This window comes from Tachypleus tridentatus, chromosome 13 (assembly GCF_004210375.1).
Source record: "Tachypleus tridentatus isolate NWPU-2018 chromosome 13, ASM421037v1, whole genome shotgun sequence".
NCBI classification, from domain to species: domain Eukaryota; kingdom Metazoa; phylum Arthropoda; class Merostomata; order Xiphosura; family Limulidae; genus Tachypleus; species Tachypleus tridentatus.
The window spans coordinates 34,130,654-34,149,759 of record NC_134837.1 but is presented as its reverse complement, the minus strand read 5'-3'; the positions used below and the strand labels follow the sequence as shown (position 1 = coordinate 34,149,759).

At 34.0% G+C, this 19,106-nt stretch overlaps 1 protein-coding gene across 1 annotated transcript in view; it reads right to left on the bottom strand.

The window, feature by feature from the left end:
• LOC143237340 (neural cell adhesion molecule 2-like) overlaps positions 1–19,106 on the bottom strand; it is a 112,598-nt gene that overhangs the window by 33,484 nt on the left and 60,008 nt on the right. The window contains exon 2 of the mRNA XM_076476482.1: positions 17,134–17,351. Coding sequence (XP_076332597.1) covers positions 17,134–17,351 — 218 coding nt within the window. The remainder of the gene's footprint in view (positions 1–17,133; positions 17,352–19,106) is intronic.

Below are 19,106 nucleotides of genomic sequence, written 5' to 3'. Positions count from 1 at the left end.
AAATACTACGCTCCAAAACAATTTTGAGAAATAGAACACCAATGTTTATAAAATAGCTCTGCAAGCAAATATATTTATTGTTTTATTTTTATACTTTTCTAATGAAAAGTTTCTGAAGTCTTTTTTTATTATCATTATGAACCGAATACTTAACTAACTCTTTACAAGTCGTGAATATATTGAGATACATCGCTACTGTCTTTACTTGTTGATTATGTAAATAGTTGATTTGTTCAATTCGACACTTAGCCTAACCTATCGTACAGTCTCTGCCTGTTTTAAAGCAATAATGACCATTTCAAACGATAATCAACTAAATTTTTATGTATTAATGCTTCCTTCATTAGCGACGTCTTACAAAGGTACTTTGATTGCCTGAGGGCTCGTCCTCTACTCTTCATATCTTGATGTAAGAATAATCAACTCTGCATGAAAATCAATAGAAAATACATTAAAAGGAAGTTATTACTTGCACCTACATAACTGTAATCCTGCAGACTGAAGGACGGTTTAAAAACTCTCAATCGATCAGAAAAATCCGCCCTAGAAAACGAGTGGTACTACTTTCACAAATCGCGTGTAAGATTTTTGAAAAGAAGAAAAAAATCCCAAATTAAGATATAAAATGATGTTTTTAAGACTCTTTCTCTCCTCACTTCTACACCAGATCAATACTTAGACGTTTCTTCTTTGAGATGTATTCTCGAAAAAAAACTTAACGAATACGAGGAAATGTTAAAGAGAAAGCGCCACCTACTACAGTGAACTCTAATGGACTTTTGCTATCCAATGTCTTGACCCAAACGAGTCTCAATAGATAAAAAGGTACGAAATTTTTAAAATTATTCAAGATAAAAATAGAAGATAATAGATTAAAAAATATATAACCTTGAAAAATCCAAACGATATGGAATTTTCTCCGTTAATTTCTTCTATGATAAACAATACGAGAGTTATCGGAAATCTACTTCTGAATATATGTAATCGTAGCTCACTTCAGAAGAATATCTTTTCTTCTTATTAACAAAACAACTTTAAGTCATACGAAAGTACCAAATTACAGCACTATAGCTTTACTTCTTTAAATTATTGAACAAATCATTCATTTATCCTTAAAGAGGACTTTTATGTGAACAAATTGTTGTTTGTTTGTTTTTTGGAATTTCGCACAAAGCTACTCGAGGGCTCTCTGTGCTAGCCGTCCCTAATTTAGCAGTGTAAGACTAGAGGGAAGGCAGCTAGTCATCACCACCCACCGCCAACTCGTGGGCTACTCTATTACCAACGAATAGTGATATTGATCGTCACATTATAACGCCCCCACGGCTGGGAAGGCGAGCATGGTGGTGCGACGGGGTTTCGAACCCGCGACCCTCAGATTACGAAGCGCACGCCTTAACGCGTTAGGCCATGCCGGGCCCTATTTGAACAAAACAGTGGCAAGTTATAAGCTTTATATCTACGAGTAACAAATTGTTAAGCCTTCGTAATAAGAAACAGATTGCCAAGTATTTTAAGTTTGGGAAATCTCGGTACTTTATTATCACAGTGAGCATATTAATTAACGCAGTCTAGATTTAGTGTACATGTAAATATTCTAAGAGTAAATGTTCTATGCATAATGAACTTGTTTCTTGAAGTAATTGCTATTTTTGCATACAGAACTAACAGGAATGAGGGCTTAAGTAAAAAAAACAACAACAACAATGAATTGGTAATAAGATGAAATGGTACTTTTTTGTGTTCAGGCAGTCCCTCTTCAGGAGGGAGGAGTGAATTACGCGAGCTCTATGTTTAACAAAACCTGATGAATAATTTCAGGTGAGAGCAAACGATTCTTTTGCGTGAGCTATTAAACACCAGAGTACTACAAAACTGACGTAACCTGCCCATCTGAAACTCAGGACAAATACACGAAAAGGAAAAAAAACGTTGTTTCTATAAAGCCTGAAAACAAACTGTGTATGTGTGTGTATATATATATATATAATCAATAGGGCTGTAGGAGTTTATTTAGGAAATATCGACTGTGTTTAGTTGCTGATTTAAGGTTCAATCTACTTTAGTTTATAAGTCTCTACTACACCGATTAAATTACACAGTAATTTTATAATCGGCCTTGATGACCAAAGTTTACTTTCTGGGATTTCTTGTCTGTGTATAAACAGCACCTAGAAACGACACAGACAGCAACAATACATTATCAGTTGTACTGTTTCAACAACTAAACGCCAAACAGACTATGATATTACACTACAAGTATGATTATATTTAACACATCTACAATAGTTTGTGAAGACAATGAATAAACTATTAGAGACGGTGTTTACTAAGACAGAAGTTGTTATTTTAATTATATCCAATACAATATAATACGCTTAATATGTGTTTGCTTTGTTGCTACAAATTTGTGCTTAAAGAGTACAATAAAGGAAAACGACAATCGATAGAAACGCTACCTGTGGATGATATTTTAAACACGCATTTGAGGATGGATATTATGATTACCATTCTGAGATTACACTACTGTTTACTGTGCAGAAGTGAAAGTGATATAAGACTGATCGTCAAGAACAAACCTAAACTCAGTTCTGAAAAATTCGGAAATCAGAAATCTGTAAACAGGTAAGTTTTGGTTACATTTTCGGTGTGTTAGAAATACAGGAAATATTACATTAAAATAATTTCAGATGGTTAATTCGTGGTAGGAAAATATATATTAAAGTTATACTTAAGTACTTTTTTTGGGTTTTCTATCAACAACTTATCTGACATGTGATCACATACCCTGATTACGGGACAGATAGTTGTTGTCTGTTTCTCTCCTACGTCAACGAGATTAAAATTTACAAGTTCGTCTTTAAATGTAACATGTTAGGGATTACCAAACAATTCTTTTCTACATTATCGCGTGTGACAACAACATTTGCAAAGTTCCAGCTATCATTTATTTCACTGTTATATGACTTTATCTTGTAGTTTTCCATTGTATTTTATCAACTAATCCAATGTTATTACCAGATGTTTGAAAGGAAAAATCGCCATTCACAATACATACCAAGATAAAGACGAATCGAAACGTTTAACTATTTCTTTTTCACTACTTTTGTAACATTGTTAATATGATAATTGACTTCTTTTGTAAAACCTCTTCTGCTCGGAAACAAACCAGGAAACTATCGCACACCAATCCACTGCTCTATCAACTTAGTTAAAAGCTCTTTTTAATAACACAGACTACCACGGTTCTCCCATCTCACAAACAATGCTGTTCTCTGGACTTAGTGCCAGAGTAACGAGACAATTGCCATTGTGTGGCTTTTAACACAATTAGCCTATTGAGAATTATGAGAAAATGTATAGAAGACAAGCTCAATAAAAAAAATAATCTTAATTAATAAAAACTCCTTCAACGTTTTACTTAATTTCTAGAAATTCTTAACTTGATTTCAAAAAGTGCAAAACTTAAGAGCTGTAAGCAAATAGCGCCACACTAAGTAAAATATTGTGGAGATTTTTAAAGTTTGTAGATTAGAATTAAAAAAAACCTTTTTTTTCTTCTTTTATTTCAAATTTCGTTTATATTAAATGGTTCAATGGTCAGCTGGGGATGAAATGAACAGTTTACTGCCATGTTTAAGTCTGAATAAAAAATGACAAAAATATAATCCCAAGAAAAAATATATACATATATTAGAATTATAGTTTCAGGTATACACGAGGTTACCAAATTCTTATTTAAAAACTGAATTTATTTCAGATACAAACTGATAATTTTGTATAAAATAGATGTAAACGTCAATTGTTTAATTTGAAACAATGTTTTAGTGATACTTTAGGCTTACTAGTATTGGTCAGATACTACTTTTTTTCTAGGATAAAACATTGAAATTCTAACCAGGATTACATAGGGGCAGTGTCTTCTTCATTAAAGTCAGACTGGGAATTAAACTTCAGTGGTTGGCAAAAATTTCAAACGAGACTTAGTTGCATTAGTGTAAAACTATTTTCCATGATGAAATATTTATTAAACTAATTAAAGCGTAAGCAGTAAAGAAAAGACTCACTTCTTATGGTGGACTTCTTCAATGTAAGATCTATTGCATCAAGAAAAACTGGACTGGGAAATTACATCTCAGCACAAAGGGTGGTAAATACTTTGTGGTTTAATATGATTGTGACTTTTTATTATTTTTTCCGTCGTTGCAGATGAAGTCAAGAGGTTAAAAACAATACTTCTTAGTGTCCCTATAGCTTTCCTCATTAACAGAAGTAGAACTGTGAGTTTATACTTTTCTGGCAAACTCACCAAATTTCAAACGAGATGTATTTACACAGAGAAATGTTTTCTTTTTTAGATTAAACAGAGGAGATGCGTAACAAGAATTGGTCATTCCAATGAATAGCTGATGATGCTGAGTTCTTTTTCATTAAGAAAAGCGGGTTGGGAAATTTGAGTCCAAACTGACAAAAAATGTAGATTCTTAATGTAGTTTAACGCGATTAGAGCTTGCAGTTTCAGTTAACTTTTTGGAGATGAAAACATAAGGTTATAAATAAGAAGAGACAATTTCTTCTTTCACTAGCAAAAAAATTACAAAAGTAAATGGAATATTTTAATATTCAATCATATCTGAGAACAATCTAATATCCGTCTTTGAATAATAACTCTTAAAAATAAAAACACGCATGTACTTCTTCGTGATAAGATCGATAGACCGATAAGCTAATGGGCGAAATACATTATCCACAATCAGAAGGCTTTGTTGCAATTGCACAGTAGGGGATTACAAAGTCGGATGTTGTTAGAAAATAGTAGTACCCTATCGGTTTGGTTCGTTTTTGTCCAGACTTCCGTTTTTATAAGCGGGGTACAGGAAAGAATTGGATAGCAGTTTCTAACAGCACATGTTCCTTATTATTTTACTTGCTCCCTAAGGACCAATTTAGACACAATTTCTTTCTATTAAACGATGTATTTCATTCCTTCGACATACCAGTCAATCCTTTAGTCTTCACAGAATTAATTAAAATTCAACAATGATTGCAAAAAAGAAAGGAGTCTGTCTGCACTTCATCCGAAGCATGGTAAAACAATTCTATTTGGAAAATGTATATAGGATTGCTGGATGTTAACTCATTTCAGGACAATCATAGTAATACGCAATTATTAACAACTGAACGTCAGTAGAGAAGTCAAAGAAGATAAAGATTTTTTAAACACTGTTGCATAAATTAGCTTAGATCCGGATGAAGTAAGTTTGAATAATAACAGGTCAGGTCACAAATGGAGAAGATAATCGCAGGTAGCTCAATGGTCAACGTTAAAAAAATAAAAGTACCATTTATAAATGGTTTACAAAGGAACCCCAGAAAGTAATAAGTGAAATCTAATAATAATTCATCAATAAATAAGATATTTAGATTAAATTGCTGTAGTCATTTTGCTCGACAAGATGTTTTTTTTTCTCTGAGTATGTTTTCTCTTTGAAGCAGAACTAACAATTTCAGTGCAACAAAAATAAGTATCTTACGGCTTTAAGCAAAATATGAATAAAGCTTTTTTGTCTCAGTTTATGTGTCTTGATAACTATTAAACGTTCAAATAAACCCTGAAGGAGTGCGTTTTTGTGTTAACAAATATACGTTTTGTAAACCTAATAACTGCTTGTCGACGCTTCAGCTGTTGCAGATTCCTAGTGATAATTCTACTACTTGAAAGAATTAAGGGACTTTGTAAGAGTTACCTGTAAGCCATATTTTAAACTATTGAAAGTGTTCTTACAAAGTTAACTTCAGTATCACGCTTAGCCTGCTGATTTAAAAAAACAAAACAAAATTGTGTGAGTGTGTGCATGGCAAAATTGTGCAATGTTTGAATGCCACGTGCACAGCAAACAAAGGCAAAAAACGAGAGCTTAAGCGATTTGCAAAGTAATGACACCTTTTTTGTTCGTTGACTTGAAACGCCAGATGTTTTATTCACGACACCTGATATATCTTTGATAGACCACTGCAAGAGTACGAAGTCCGAGAATCCATTTCAAAAGAACTACTGAGTAAAGGAATTTTGGTACCACAATTGAAATACCATTTACGAACCATCTTAAATAAATCACCACCTGTCCATGTTGAACCACACAATTGAATAAGAAAATGCATATATCTTTTAGTACGCTTAAATGGTAAAAGTAAATGTTTTTATCTTACTTGAAAATAGAATGCAAGATTTCATTCGAGGACTGCATACAACTATATAAATCCATTAATCTTAAAGTAGTCATTATGAGTCGAAGAAAATGCAATAACTTTAAACGCTTAAGCTAACGTTTAGATATAGAAGGTTTGTGTTTTCTTATAGCAAGGCCACTTGGGGCTATCTGCGGAGCCTACCGAGAGGAATCGAACTCATGATTTTAGCGTTGTAAACCCGTAGACTTACCGCTGTACTAGCGGGGGGCAGATATAAAAGCAGTCTCATAGGACTGAACTTCATTAATAATTATTAACGTAAAATTCGTCACCATTCAAGCTTTAATCGAGAAATCAAAGGATGAACAGACAATAAAATAAACGATCATAGGTTGTAAGAAATTGGTTTTGGCATTCGACAGGTTTTATTTAAACACACAGACTGCCGAACAAAGTATTACTTGTCTTCCTATCCATTGATTAGGATAATTTACTATTGCCACAGATTACAGCTGTCTGTCTGGCTATTTTTACTGCATGTTTATGATTTTACGTCAGAGAAACAATTGAAATGTTAAATACGGTAAGTTACTGAAAGACTGGGATTATAAAATAATACACTTTTGAAGATAAATTTCACTATCCCCGAAGTAAGAATACTTGTGTTAAATTCTAGTTTCTGGTATTTAATAATGATAAATTTACTAATGTATATATTTAGTAAGAAAACTATATCTTCCACTGAATAATGCATAGTAATTGCATATACATTTTTAAAATTAATTTTCAGAAAAGGAATGTTTGGTCAGTATCATCAGGTTGTGCTAGCAACAAACGCAAGAATGATTTGGTGTATAACGAATAAAACGAATGTAAAACAACTAGAAGGGGATACAAGTTCAAACAGGTGTTCAGTATCTTACAAATATTAGCATGTGTATCATCTGGAGCAACGAATTAATGTCTTATATCCTTCTTTATGCAATTACAGAAAATAGTACACATCGAAGTAGCTGTAACTAATAAATGCCTTTGTTGTTGAGCCCAAAGCCACGTAATGGGCTATCTGTGGTCTGCTTGCCGCAGATATCTAAATTGATTTTTGCGTTAAAAACCCTCAGATTTACCAATGAGCCGGCAGGGGGCAACCTTAATTGCACTTGATTAAGGAAAGCTGGTTCATTCAAGTAGGAGATTGTTTGTTTTGAATTTCACGTAAAGCTACACGAGGGCTATCTGTGCTAGCCGTCCCTAATTTAACGGTGTAAGAAATTTTAGTACCGTAAACCTGCAAACATACCGTCGAGCCAGCGAGATAGTAAGTTTTGAAATTACTACTGATACACTCACACATACAAGACATTCTTATTTGTGGGATATGTTTTTATCACTTTATGCAGAAGTTTATATTTGTTTTGGAACACTCGCTTAATGACGCTGTGGTGGATATCACATCTGCACTTTTAATATAAAAATGGTGTGGCAAAAATTAAATCCTGACTAAATTTGATTCGTCGCCAATTCTTCTCAATGTAAAAAAACATACATCAGACGTGGACAATGCAATAAATGTTTTTTTCTAATACCGATTTATAAGTTCATTGAAAAGTATAATTCAGGACAGTGAACTACTAAACAGAAAAATGAAATTGTGGGACACCAAGTAGTTCCCAAAAAGAAGTAGCAAGTTCGTTAATAGCGTTATAAAAAAATCTGAATGAAGAAGGCATTTTTATCTGAAGTACTCACCATCCCTTTGTTTGCATTTTTTGAGACATTTCAGAACTGACTTGCATATGCTATTGACTGAGTCTTGTACATCCGTGGGACGAAGGTCTATGAAATAGTTTTATTCATTTTTATTGATTTCCGACGAGGAAATTTTTATATTATTGCATATAGTTTGACTGATTTATTGGTTTATAAAGCTGAAAATGAAAATCACTTGTGATATTTACCATTTTAGTCACTCACATACAAATAGTTCATCTACAAACGTAAGCTATATAAATAACCGATCCCCCAGGGAAACAGAAAAGGTTCTGCGTCCTACTCGTGATATATGTAATAAAACAGCTGAATGAAAATAAGATACGGTATTGCCAATAGAAGACAGTTATGATAACAACTCTGCTACTGCTTTCTGTGATAACAAAACATTGTGTTCAGTTCCTAGTTTTCAAACAGTCTCTTTTAAGGGTTTAGAAAATACAAAAAACAAATGAGACAGTGGTTTGTTTAACATTGCATCACAAGAAGGTCGATAACAGTTTTTAACAAATCTTTCTTTATTGGGCCTATACGGGATTCCAGTGAAAAGAATATAACATTGTCCTCACAGTACACATTGTGCACTGTTTGCCGCTATCAAGGAGACCTTCCGTCAGTATCAAACGCAAGATGGATATGCGAAAACATCAACAAAAAAAGGGAACGAAAGAAAGCTTCGGTCGAAATGTTATGTATACCAGTCATTTATAAGGCATAAGGTACTAAGGTATTATTAGTATATAGCATCTTATTCGTTATTTAATAGTAGTATCTTAGCATGTTTCTATAATACCATTACTGCCGCTCGCTCTAATTACAGTTTCACTCAGTTATTTTTTGTTTCTGTTAGTCATCAAGCACCCTGGCAAACGACGGTCCACCTGTCCAAAAACTAGAAACTAAATAAATCATTTCGGTTTTTTTTGGTTGTTTTTAACAAAAGAGTGTGCTTTATAAAATAATTTGTATACATTTTTTTATTTAGCCTCTGTGATTAGCTCGATATAGGTGTCTCGTCAGTTGTGGTTTAATATGTTCAGTATTTCGTTGTAATTGTGGCCATTTTGAATTCTGTGCGACACATTTTTAATGTAATGCTTGTTTGTATGGAAAACTAATTTTCGTAATGGCTCAGTTCATAATGGAAATAAATGTAGACAGAAACAATAATGTGACAACTTTATGGTTAGTATTTTATTTGTTGTTATGTGCATAGTTACTCGATGGAATAGTATCAGTGATGTTAGGCCTCGTATTGTTAGCATAGTAATTACAGTTAGAAATGAAATACTCGGTACCCTATGGTAAGTTTAGGGGTACTCAAGTGAGAACCGTTCATTTAGATTTTTTAAAGTGTAGATTGAACATTTTGGTTTGGTTACACTATTAGAAAGGCTGTGTTTTCAATAGTTTTCAGTGGAACCACGAATCGTATTTGTAAGATATTGTGTATTTGATAGTTTGTAAAGAAACTATCAATATATCCCACATCTCGAACTTGTCTGGATTAACTGTTAGTTACATTTGTGAGTTTAGCGGTCTCAGTGTTTGAAAGATTTTAAATGAAAAATCAATATATCCACACATCTCGAACTTGTCTGGATCATCAAGCCACGTTCGCGAGTTAAGCGGCTTATCTTATGTTTCAATGCTTGTAAGATTAATTATGAAGGAAAATCGGTATGTTCGTCTATCTCAAGCTTGTCTGGGTCTTCAACTGTTACATTCATAAATACAAAAGTTCCTCGTATGTTTCAATGCTTTAAAGTTTGTAAGGGAAATACCAATATATGTTCAAAGCAGTATAAATCCATTAATTTCAGAGAAGGCATTAACTGTCGAAGAAAATGCGATAACTTTAAACACTTAAGATAACGTTTAGATATAGAATGAGTCTCATGGGACTGAGCTTTATTAATAATTATTAACGTAAAATTCGTCAGCATTCAAGCTTTAATCGAGAATTCAAAGGCTGAACAGACAATAAAGTAAATGATCATAGGTTGTAAGAAATTGGTTTTGGCATTCGACAGGTTTTATTTAAACACACAAACTGCCGAACAAAGTATTACTTGTCTTCCTATCCATTGATTAGGATAATTTACTATTGCCACAGATTACAGCTGTCTGTCTGGCTATTTTTACTGCATGTTTATGATTTTACGTCAGAGAAACAATTGAAATGTTAAATACGGTAAGTTACTGAAAAACTGGGATTATAAAATAATACACTTTTGAAGATAAATTTCACTATCCCCGAAGTAAGAATACTTGTGTTAAATTCTAGTTTCTGGTATTTAATAATGATAAATTTACTAATGTATATATTTAGTAAGAAAACTATATCTTCCACTGAATAATGCATAGTAATTGCATATACATTTTTAAAATTAATTTTCAGAAAAGGAATGTTTGGTCAGTATCATCAGGTTGTGCTAGCAACAAACGCAAGAATGACTTGGTGTATAACGAATAAAACGAATGTAAAACAACTAGAAGGGGATACAAGTTCAAACAGGTGTTCAGTATCTTACAAATATTAGCATGTGTATCATCTGGAGCAACGAATTAATGTCTTATATCCTTCTTTATGCAATTACAGAAAATAGTACACATCGAAGTAGCTGTAACTAATAACTGCCTTTGTTGTTGAGCTCAAAGCCACGTAATGGGCTATCTGTGGTTTGCTTGCCGCAAATATCTAAATTGATTTTTGCATTAAAAACCCTCAGATTTACCAATGAGCCGGCAGGGGGCAACCTTAATTGCACTTGATTAAGGAAAGCTTGTTCATTCAAGTAGGAGATTGTTTGTTTTGAATTTCACGTAAAGCTACACGAGGGCTATCTGCGCTAGCCGTCCCTAATTTAACGGTGTAAAAATAGAGGGATGACTAGCTGCCTTTCGTTTTACCGTGGGGTCGTTATAACGTGAAGGTCAATTCCACTATTCGTTGATAAAAGAATAGCCCAAGAATTAGGGATCATGTTTGGTGTGACGGGGATTCGAACTCAGGATCCTCAGATTGCAAGTTAAGTGCCCCTAACCATCTGGCCATGCCGAGCCCTATTAGTTATGTTAATAAGTGTATTAGTTTCGTTTACGTTGAGAGCACGCTAGCGCGCGCGCACACACACACGACTACAAAGTTCTAGCCCAAAGTTAAATGTTTCAATTTTTTAATTTCTTTTGAATTTTAAATGATTACGCAGTTTTACACGTGATCATTCCAAAACATTAACCTTTTGGGGTAAAAAATTAATGACTTAAATTATCATGTGTATATCCAATGATTTAAACATTTCACTCACTATTCTGCTAAACCAGCTATTTTATTCAAGTGAATACAGTTTAATTTTGACAGATACAGAACCCTCTTTAAGAACCCGGATGACAACCATTGACGAAGATAATTTATAAGAGTGATCGACTTCATTTCTCTTACTAGACACTTTATGAGATCGATACGTAAGAATGTATTGGAGTAATTGTCAACCCAACCTGAAGCCGTGTCTGGTGACCAAGTGTACCGATAAGACATAAGATGAATTATGGCTGTCCATTAGATTCTGTCTTGTTTTTCTTTTTAACTTGTTTTCTGCTGTGGCCATCGAATGACCTAATCTCGAAGAACCCATTTCAATTTCTTGAAAATCCATATTACTCACGCCCCTTGTGGCGAGAACGAAGAATTATTTAAAAAAAGGCGAATAGCTAATAAAAGCAAATTTGCTGTAACAGTCATTGAAATAACCTTACAACGACAAATGCATTATAAATGGGACCATTTCAATTGTTGGAGAAGTGGCTATTTTAAAATATGTAAATGAATTCATTCGTGACGGCATTTTTTAATAGGAACTTCACTCAAAGACTAATACAAACATTCCTGAACTTTTCATTTAAAAACAACAACTTTTAAATAGTTTGAAAAACTCTCACCTGACATAATAGTGGAATTTGACTGTCACTCTTATAACGCACCCACGACTTAAAAATGCGGAGCTCCTTTTTTGCAACACCGAGATGGAAATTGAGAATCGTATTCACAGTACGTGCGTGCTAACTAATACGTCATACCAGTTATACATTTATAAGTCAATTTAAGTACTTTTTATATAATTTACTTTACTGTCGATTATACTTTAATTTCTACAATAATAATTTATTAGTTTTTATACACTGAAAGAATAATAACCCAGCAACTTACAGTTAGCTTGTTTTTCATCAGGCATATTGGCTTCAAAAGAGAAATTTATGGTTGGAACTGGCTTAAATCTGGCACAGATTTGTAGCTTTTATTGATTGATTGATGTACAAGTGTTTACAGTTATAACCTGAAATGCTATCTGATAGGTTCGCCTTCGTGACAAGTACTAAATTTAGTATACTGAAACCCAGTAACCAATGTTTTGGCCTTAAGCTGTTTTCAAAGTATAACCAGTCCCAAACTATTAGGATAAAGTTTTGGCCATTAGGCTTAATTCATGCAACAATTATTACTATTACTAGCAGAGACCCCCAAACCATTTACTGTCAAATTAGTACCTTTATTACATCAGTACTTATTTAAATACAGGATGTATAGAATAATAAAAAAATTATTATTATCGCAGACATCAAGATCTGCACGTTCACTTGTCTTAGGCTTAGCATTAGTATAAGTTCAGCCTTTAAGTACGTTCTATAACCGATAAAGAGATAAATTAAAATTAACTTGTTTAGTTAAGGCTTACAAACTTTATTTAATATTATCAGTAAATCAGCTTATAATGATATTTTACGATCTTACTTTAAACCTTTTTTAAAACTTTGATAGGCTTATAATACATTGTTGTACAAAATGCTTTCTAAATTATGTTTACATCCGTCTTAAATCTAACTGCTAAATTATATTTACGTCTGTCTTAAAACTAACTTGTTAAGTTAAAACTGTCTTCTAAATTATGTTTAGATCTGTCTTTTGTTTCAAAGGAATTGCACTCGCATATGCATTTAGATAGTAACGCAGACGCGCGTTTTCCGAACAGACAAAAACAGTGTATTATTATAATAAGACATTATGATTCCACTGATCTTAGGCAGGGGAATCGAAAGGGAAATTCAGGGGATATTAAAACTTTTTCTTTTAGACCATAAATGAACATTCATGGTCAAGGGGTTCTACATATTTGTACAGGTTAACAGTGAAACGGATTTATCGTCAGCGTAACCATAATATATATAACGTACTAAACAAACAGCGGTCCTGTTTCCGAGTAAAATGTGAACGAACAATTAACATACCATTGTACACCGCACTGCAAAATGACGTTCTCAACAGAATAAATACTTCATAATTTCAATTACGCCGGTACAACTAATTGTCCTTCGGAAGAATGTGCCTTTTTTTTTCCCACATCTGTGTACTCTCTGTCAGTTCATACGGTGTTTAAACTACCTTACATTACACAATACAAGTGTAAAATATCTGTTAAAAAGGGCAATTTACACATGTATACTTGTAACGCACACATAAACTTCAATTAAGTAATGGGTAGATAGAGTCGAATTCATTGTAAAAACTTAGATGAATGTTTATTGGCCCGGCATGGCCAGGTGGGTTAAGGCATTCGACTATTAATCTGAGGGTCGCGAGTCCGAATCTCCGTCGCACCAACCATGCTCGCCCTTTCAGCCGTGGGGGCGTTGTTATGTGACGGTCAATCCCATTGTTAGTTGGTGAAAGAGTAGCTCAAGAGTTGGCGGTGGGTAGTGATGACTAGCTGCCTTCCTTCTAGTTTTATACTGCTAAATTAGGGACGGCTAGCGCAGATAGCCCTCAAGTAGCTTTGTGCGAAATTCCAAGAAAAAAAATATTTTGATGTAACTGGTGTGTGTGAATACATGAACACATGTAAGAACTGGAGAAAATCTTTGGAAAATCTTAAACGGGGTTGGTGTGTGTTTTGGAGAGGGGGACGAAACTTATCCTAAGACCTGTGGAACTATCTCTTTTAATAAGTAAAGCTAAGACCTGTGGAACTATCTCTTTTAATAAGTAAAGCTAAGACCTGTGGAACTATCTCTTTTAATAAGTAAAGCTGAGACCTGTGGAACTATCTCTTTAATAAGTAAAGCTAAGACCTGTGGAACTATCTCTTTGTGGAACTATCTCTTTTAATAAGTAAAGCTAAGACCTGTGGAACTATCTCTTTTAATAAGTAAAGCTAAGACCTGTGGAACTATCTCTTTTAATAAGTAAAGCTAAGACCTGTGGAACTATCTCTTTTAATAAGTAAAGCTAAGACCTGTGGACTATCTATCTCTTGGAACTATCTCTTGTAATAAGTAAAGCTAAGACCTGTGGAACTATCTCTTTAATAAGTAAAGCTAAGACCTGTGGAACTATCTCTTTAATAAGTAAAGCTAAGACCTGTGGAACTATCTCTTTTAATAAGTAAAGCTAAGACCTGTGGAACTATCTCTTTTAATAAGTAAAGCTAAGACCTGTGGAACTATCTCTTTTAATAAGTAAAGCTAAGACCTGTGGAACTATCTCTTTTAATAAGTAAAGCTAAGACCTGTGGAACTATCTCTTTAATAAGTAAAACTAACCTGTGGAACTATCTCTTTAATAAGCTAAGACCTGTGGAACTATCTCTTTAATAAGTAAAGCTAAAGCTGAGACCTGTGGAACTATCTCTTGTAATAAGTAAAGCTAAGACCTGTGGAACTATCTCTTTAATAAGTAAAGCTAAAACCTGTGGAACTATCTCTTTAATAAGTAAAGCTATCTCTTGTAGACCCTGTGGAACTATCTCTTTAATAAGTAAAGCTAAGACCTGTGGAACTATCTCTTTTAATAAGTAAAGCTAAGACCTGTGGAACTATCTCTTTTTAATAAGTAAAGCTAAGACCTGTGGAACTATTCTCTCTTAATAATAAATAAACTGTATTTACAAATCAGTATAATAAATTAGGGCTGAGCATAGCTCAATAGTTGTTATGCCGAAATATAAATTTGCAGGTTCACCGTTTGTGCCCCATTACGTGAGAAAGATGCCCCACGCACTTTGGGATCATGGGAATGTTATAAGGATAAGGGTTACATTTCATTATCAAGTGAGACAGTAGGAATCCAGGAATCGGCAGTGGTTGTTGTTTCCTTTTTTTTTTAGTCTATCACTTCGAAATTAGGACCAGGTAGCACGTATATTCCTTGTGTGAGTATCCAAAAATACCAACACATGAAAAAAAACACAACAAAAAACTCAAGCAACGAGTAGAGATGATTTCGCAGAATTATTCCCTAGAACCTCAAGATCAAAAGATTTAACAGTGTCATCAACATTAAATCACCGAGTCTGTTTTCTATGGAGATTTCCACGCTCCTCGAAACTCCGAAGAGTTTACTACTGTTAGCTGTGGTGACTGACAAGGTAAGAGCAATCCTGATCATCCGGGGTAAGTGGGAAGACGTAGGGTCCAAATTAATTTTCATTAACAGGAAATTTGTGTTAAGTGAATTTGTATGATTAAGAAGTGAATTACAATAAGTGATTGCTAAATTCGGCCATGTAGAAAATTCATAATATTTCGAAATACGTTTAATCCAAATTTGATTTAAAGATAACTGACTGTACTATTTTTCTGTTGGGATGACGGATTTTCTAGTGAGTAAACCGAGAAACTTCTGCAAAGCGATTTTAGTCATTTTCTACCCACCCTCATTGGTGCCCCCAAGTAATAAAGATGTACCAGCAACGAAACCCGCCTAAGAAAAATCTCTAAATATATGCTCATTATTGTGAGCAAAAATTGCCCAAGTCAAAGAGTTTGAAGATCACAAGTTTCTTATAATAAACCAGAACTTCATAGCTGAGCCTAGTTAAACAAATTTGATATACCTATATATCCTCCTTCAGATAAAACGGATACGTTACTAAAGAGCCAAAACGTTAAGGTGCCGCATGCCCAGATATTATCTTGCGAAATAACAGCTTAGCACATTCCTATGCTCTAATATAAATTATGATCAAAATACCTTCTCGTGAACTAAGTTTTAAACCGAGAGTTACAAATTTCTTATTAGAGTTTTACTAGTAACACCTTTTAGGTTTTTTTCATTTTTAGTTCTTTCGTTTTGAAATTCTGGTGACGTAAAGAATGTTTTTTGAAGTTGATGAACATTTTTGGTTGATATCACTTAAGATCACATAATTAAAGTAATTTAAAATAAGGTAAAGTTAGTTCATGTGAGAGAAGACAAAAAGTAAAATATGTGTTAACCGTTTATTACTGATTCACGCAGATATATGCGGAGTAGTTTTAATTAACGGGACTTGATTTGGTCTAATACAGAATTACTTGGCGACCAATCTATAACTCTATGTGCTTATAATGCTAAAAACGTGATTTAGACACCAGCGGCGGGCAGACTTCAGATAGCCCATCTTTTAGTTTTGTGCTTAACATAAGAGAAACAACAAAGTGGTATGATACTTTAACTCACGCCTGTGGGACGTCGTTAAATTTATGTATAGATTTTCAACATATTTCTTCTCAGTATGAGCTGACCAAAAATGGATCTTTAAAATTCAAAGACACTCTCCAGTTTTTGAGTGTTATTGTTGCCTGTCTTTACGTGTTAATGTTGAACTAATTATTAGCGATGTTCTTGCTTGTATATTAAGTATTATTGTTAAACTTATTGATAGTGTTGCTGTCTAGCTTCAGAAACACTATAGTTTAGTAACTGTCTCATTGTGAAATCTTTAATCCAAATATATGTTTGATTAGAATATATTACCGGATTATTTCCAAAAGTAAATAGAGCACGTAGATAATTTCTGAGCAACTTATTCAGTTGACAGTAAAAACGTAGAATGGATATCTCGACGTGTTTCAGAGGATTTAAGGACATAATAGTAATAATTTGTATAATATATATTCGGCTGGTTGTGATATAGTGTTTTCAACAAAAGGTCGGGAGAGAATACTTTTGTTACTTCTTATATCATGCTTACGGACACAAAACCTTACTGCATCGAGTGTAGATGTTGGTGCAATATTTACTTAAAGTGAAAAATCAAGTTGTTTTTATCGTATAAAGTTTCTCTTGTTGGTAACAAATACATCCTGCAACAGACAGTGAACAAGGACAACTAATATATTTTCTCTTCCACTTACTGTTCTGTCTCCAATTTGTCGAATTCGACAGTGAAGATAAGCCGTTTTCCCCAGGGGTGCAGTGACGTTTCGTGCGGTACTATTATCAAAATAGGGTCTTCGGTAAGGATCGTCCCAGTAGGAGTTGGGTCGTGATGGTGGATTCACTTTGCTTGACCCGAAACTTCTTTCCGTACGTCTTATTTTTATCTCGTCAGGAGAGGAATGCACGCTTTGTGCTGTAATATAGAAAGAAACAAAAGGATATAGATATATACATGACAGATATGTCAGAATCAGTTCTGTCATGAATAATCCACTGATTCTTTCACGACAAAAAAAAAAAAGGATCATTGTCATAGTGTTATAAAAGCAAGTGGAATAGATTATAGTAATGGTGTGAAAACAAAAAATAGGCCTCAGCAGTATAATAATGTTATAATGAATAACATAAGCAACTGTGACACGTAAAATATCATGTAGGTTTAAACAAAGTACACAAATTACAATTCGCGAAATCCTATAGCTTTCCAAAGGTAAACATTTAGTTTCATAGGTGAATCGAGAGCTTCCTATCGGTAACGAGAGAATGACTGAGAAATATTTTAAATATAAAATCATTATTCTGTCACATTCGATTCTCTGATGGTCTTGGGTGTGTTCGGAAATGAACGTTTTGCACTCAGAATCTTTTCATAACACATAGAACATGGCCAGGTAGGTAATGCACTCGACTCGTAATCCGAGGGTCGCGGGTTCGAATCCTCATCGCACCAAACATGCTTGCCCTTTCATTTCAGCTGTGAGGCATTATAATGTTACAGTAAATCCCACTATTTGTTGGTAAAAGAGTAGCCCAAGAGTTGGGGGTGGCTGGTGTTGACTAGCTACCTTCCCTCTAGTCTTACACTGCTAAATTAAGGACAGGGAGCGCAGATAGCTCTCGTGTAGCATTGCACGAAATTCAAAGCAAACAAACACAGACAAATTCCCAGTAAATTATTCTATCTGCGGATAAACTGTTTTGTTTAATACACCGCAGATAAGTTCAGTCTTTTCCAAATGTTTTTGTGGTGCACAAGCTGTACTATTAAAACAAAAGTGCATTACAAAAGCGCCGGAATGTCAGTGGCTTTTCGATTCAAAGTGTATGATCTACAAAATGTTTTATGGAATAACTTTGGTGACTTAAACAAAAAAGATCAGTATGGAAGAACAGTTACTGCCGAGGTGGGAAATATTTTTGAAATTAGAAATTCACGCACGTGATTTTTCATCAACCATTCAGAATACAAATCAAACTAATTTGAAATATAAGGAATCATTTCATTACGTACTACATATGCTCTATGGAAAATAATTTTACCTAGAAATGAAATGAAATTCGGCTTCGATATTTATTAAACTTGCAAATGAAGTTAACATCAAACTCAGCTTATAAGCAGTTGTCAATTTACAGAAGTTTAATTTACAGTATAATTAGTTTTCAAAGCAAAAACGCTGAACATTAGCAGAAAGTTTTAAATTTTCAATCACGCATTGCGTATACGAAATACGTACGTTTATAACTCAAAAGAAATTATGGGCAACTTTCACAACGTTTTTGCTGATAAACACTAATGTGAACGCCCCTGCTGGAAGTTAATAAGCTTCATCAGAATGCATAATTTCCCAGAGTTACACAAACATAGTACGTTTTATTAGCTCGAATAAATCCGTTCCCGAATGTGTAAGAGCGGTCTGTTGGTCGTTATAATAACTACGTTGGCTTCAAATTGACGCTGACGTCGTTGCAAGTTGACTAGTTTTGGAGGGTAGGGTGATTCATGTTATGCCCCCATCCTCAGTGGCACAACAGTATGTTGGCGGAATTCTAATGCTAAAAATCAAGTTTTGATGCCTGTATTGGGCAGAGTGGAGATATCCCATTGTGTAGCTTTGTGCTTAATTAACTTCAAGCGATCAACAACCATGTTATGCGAGGCGAATTAATA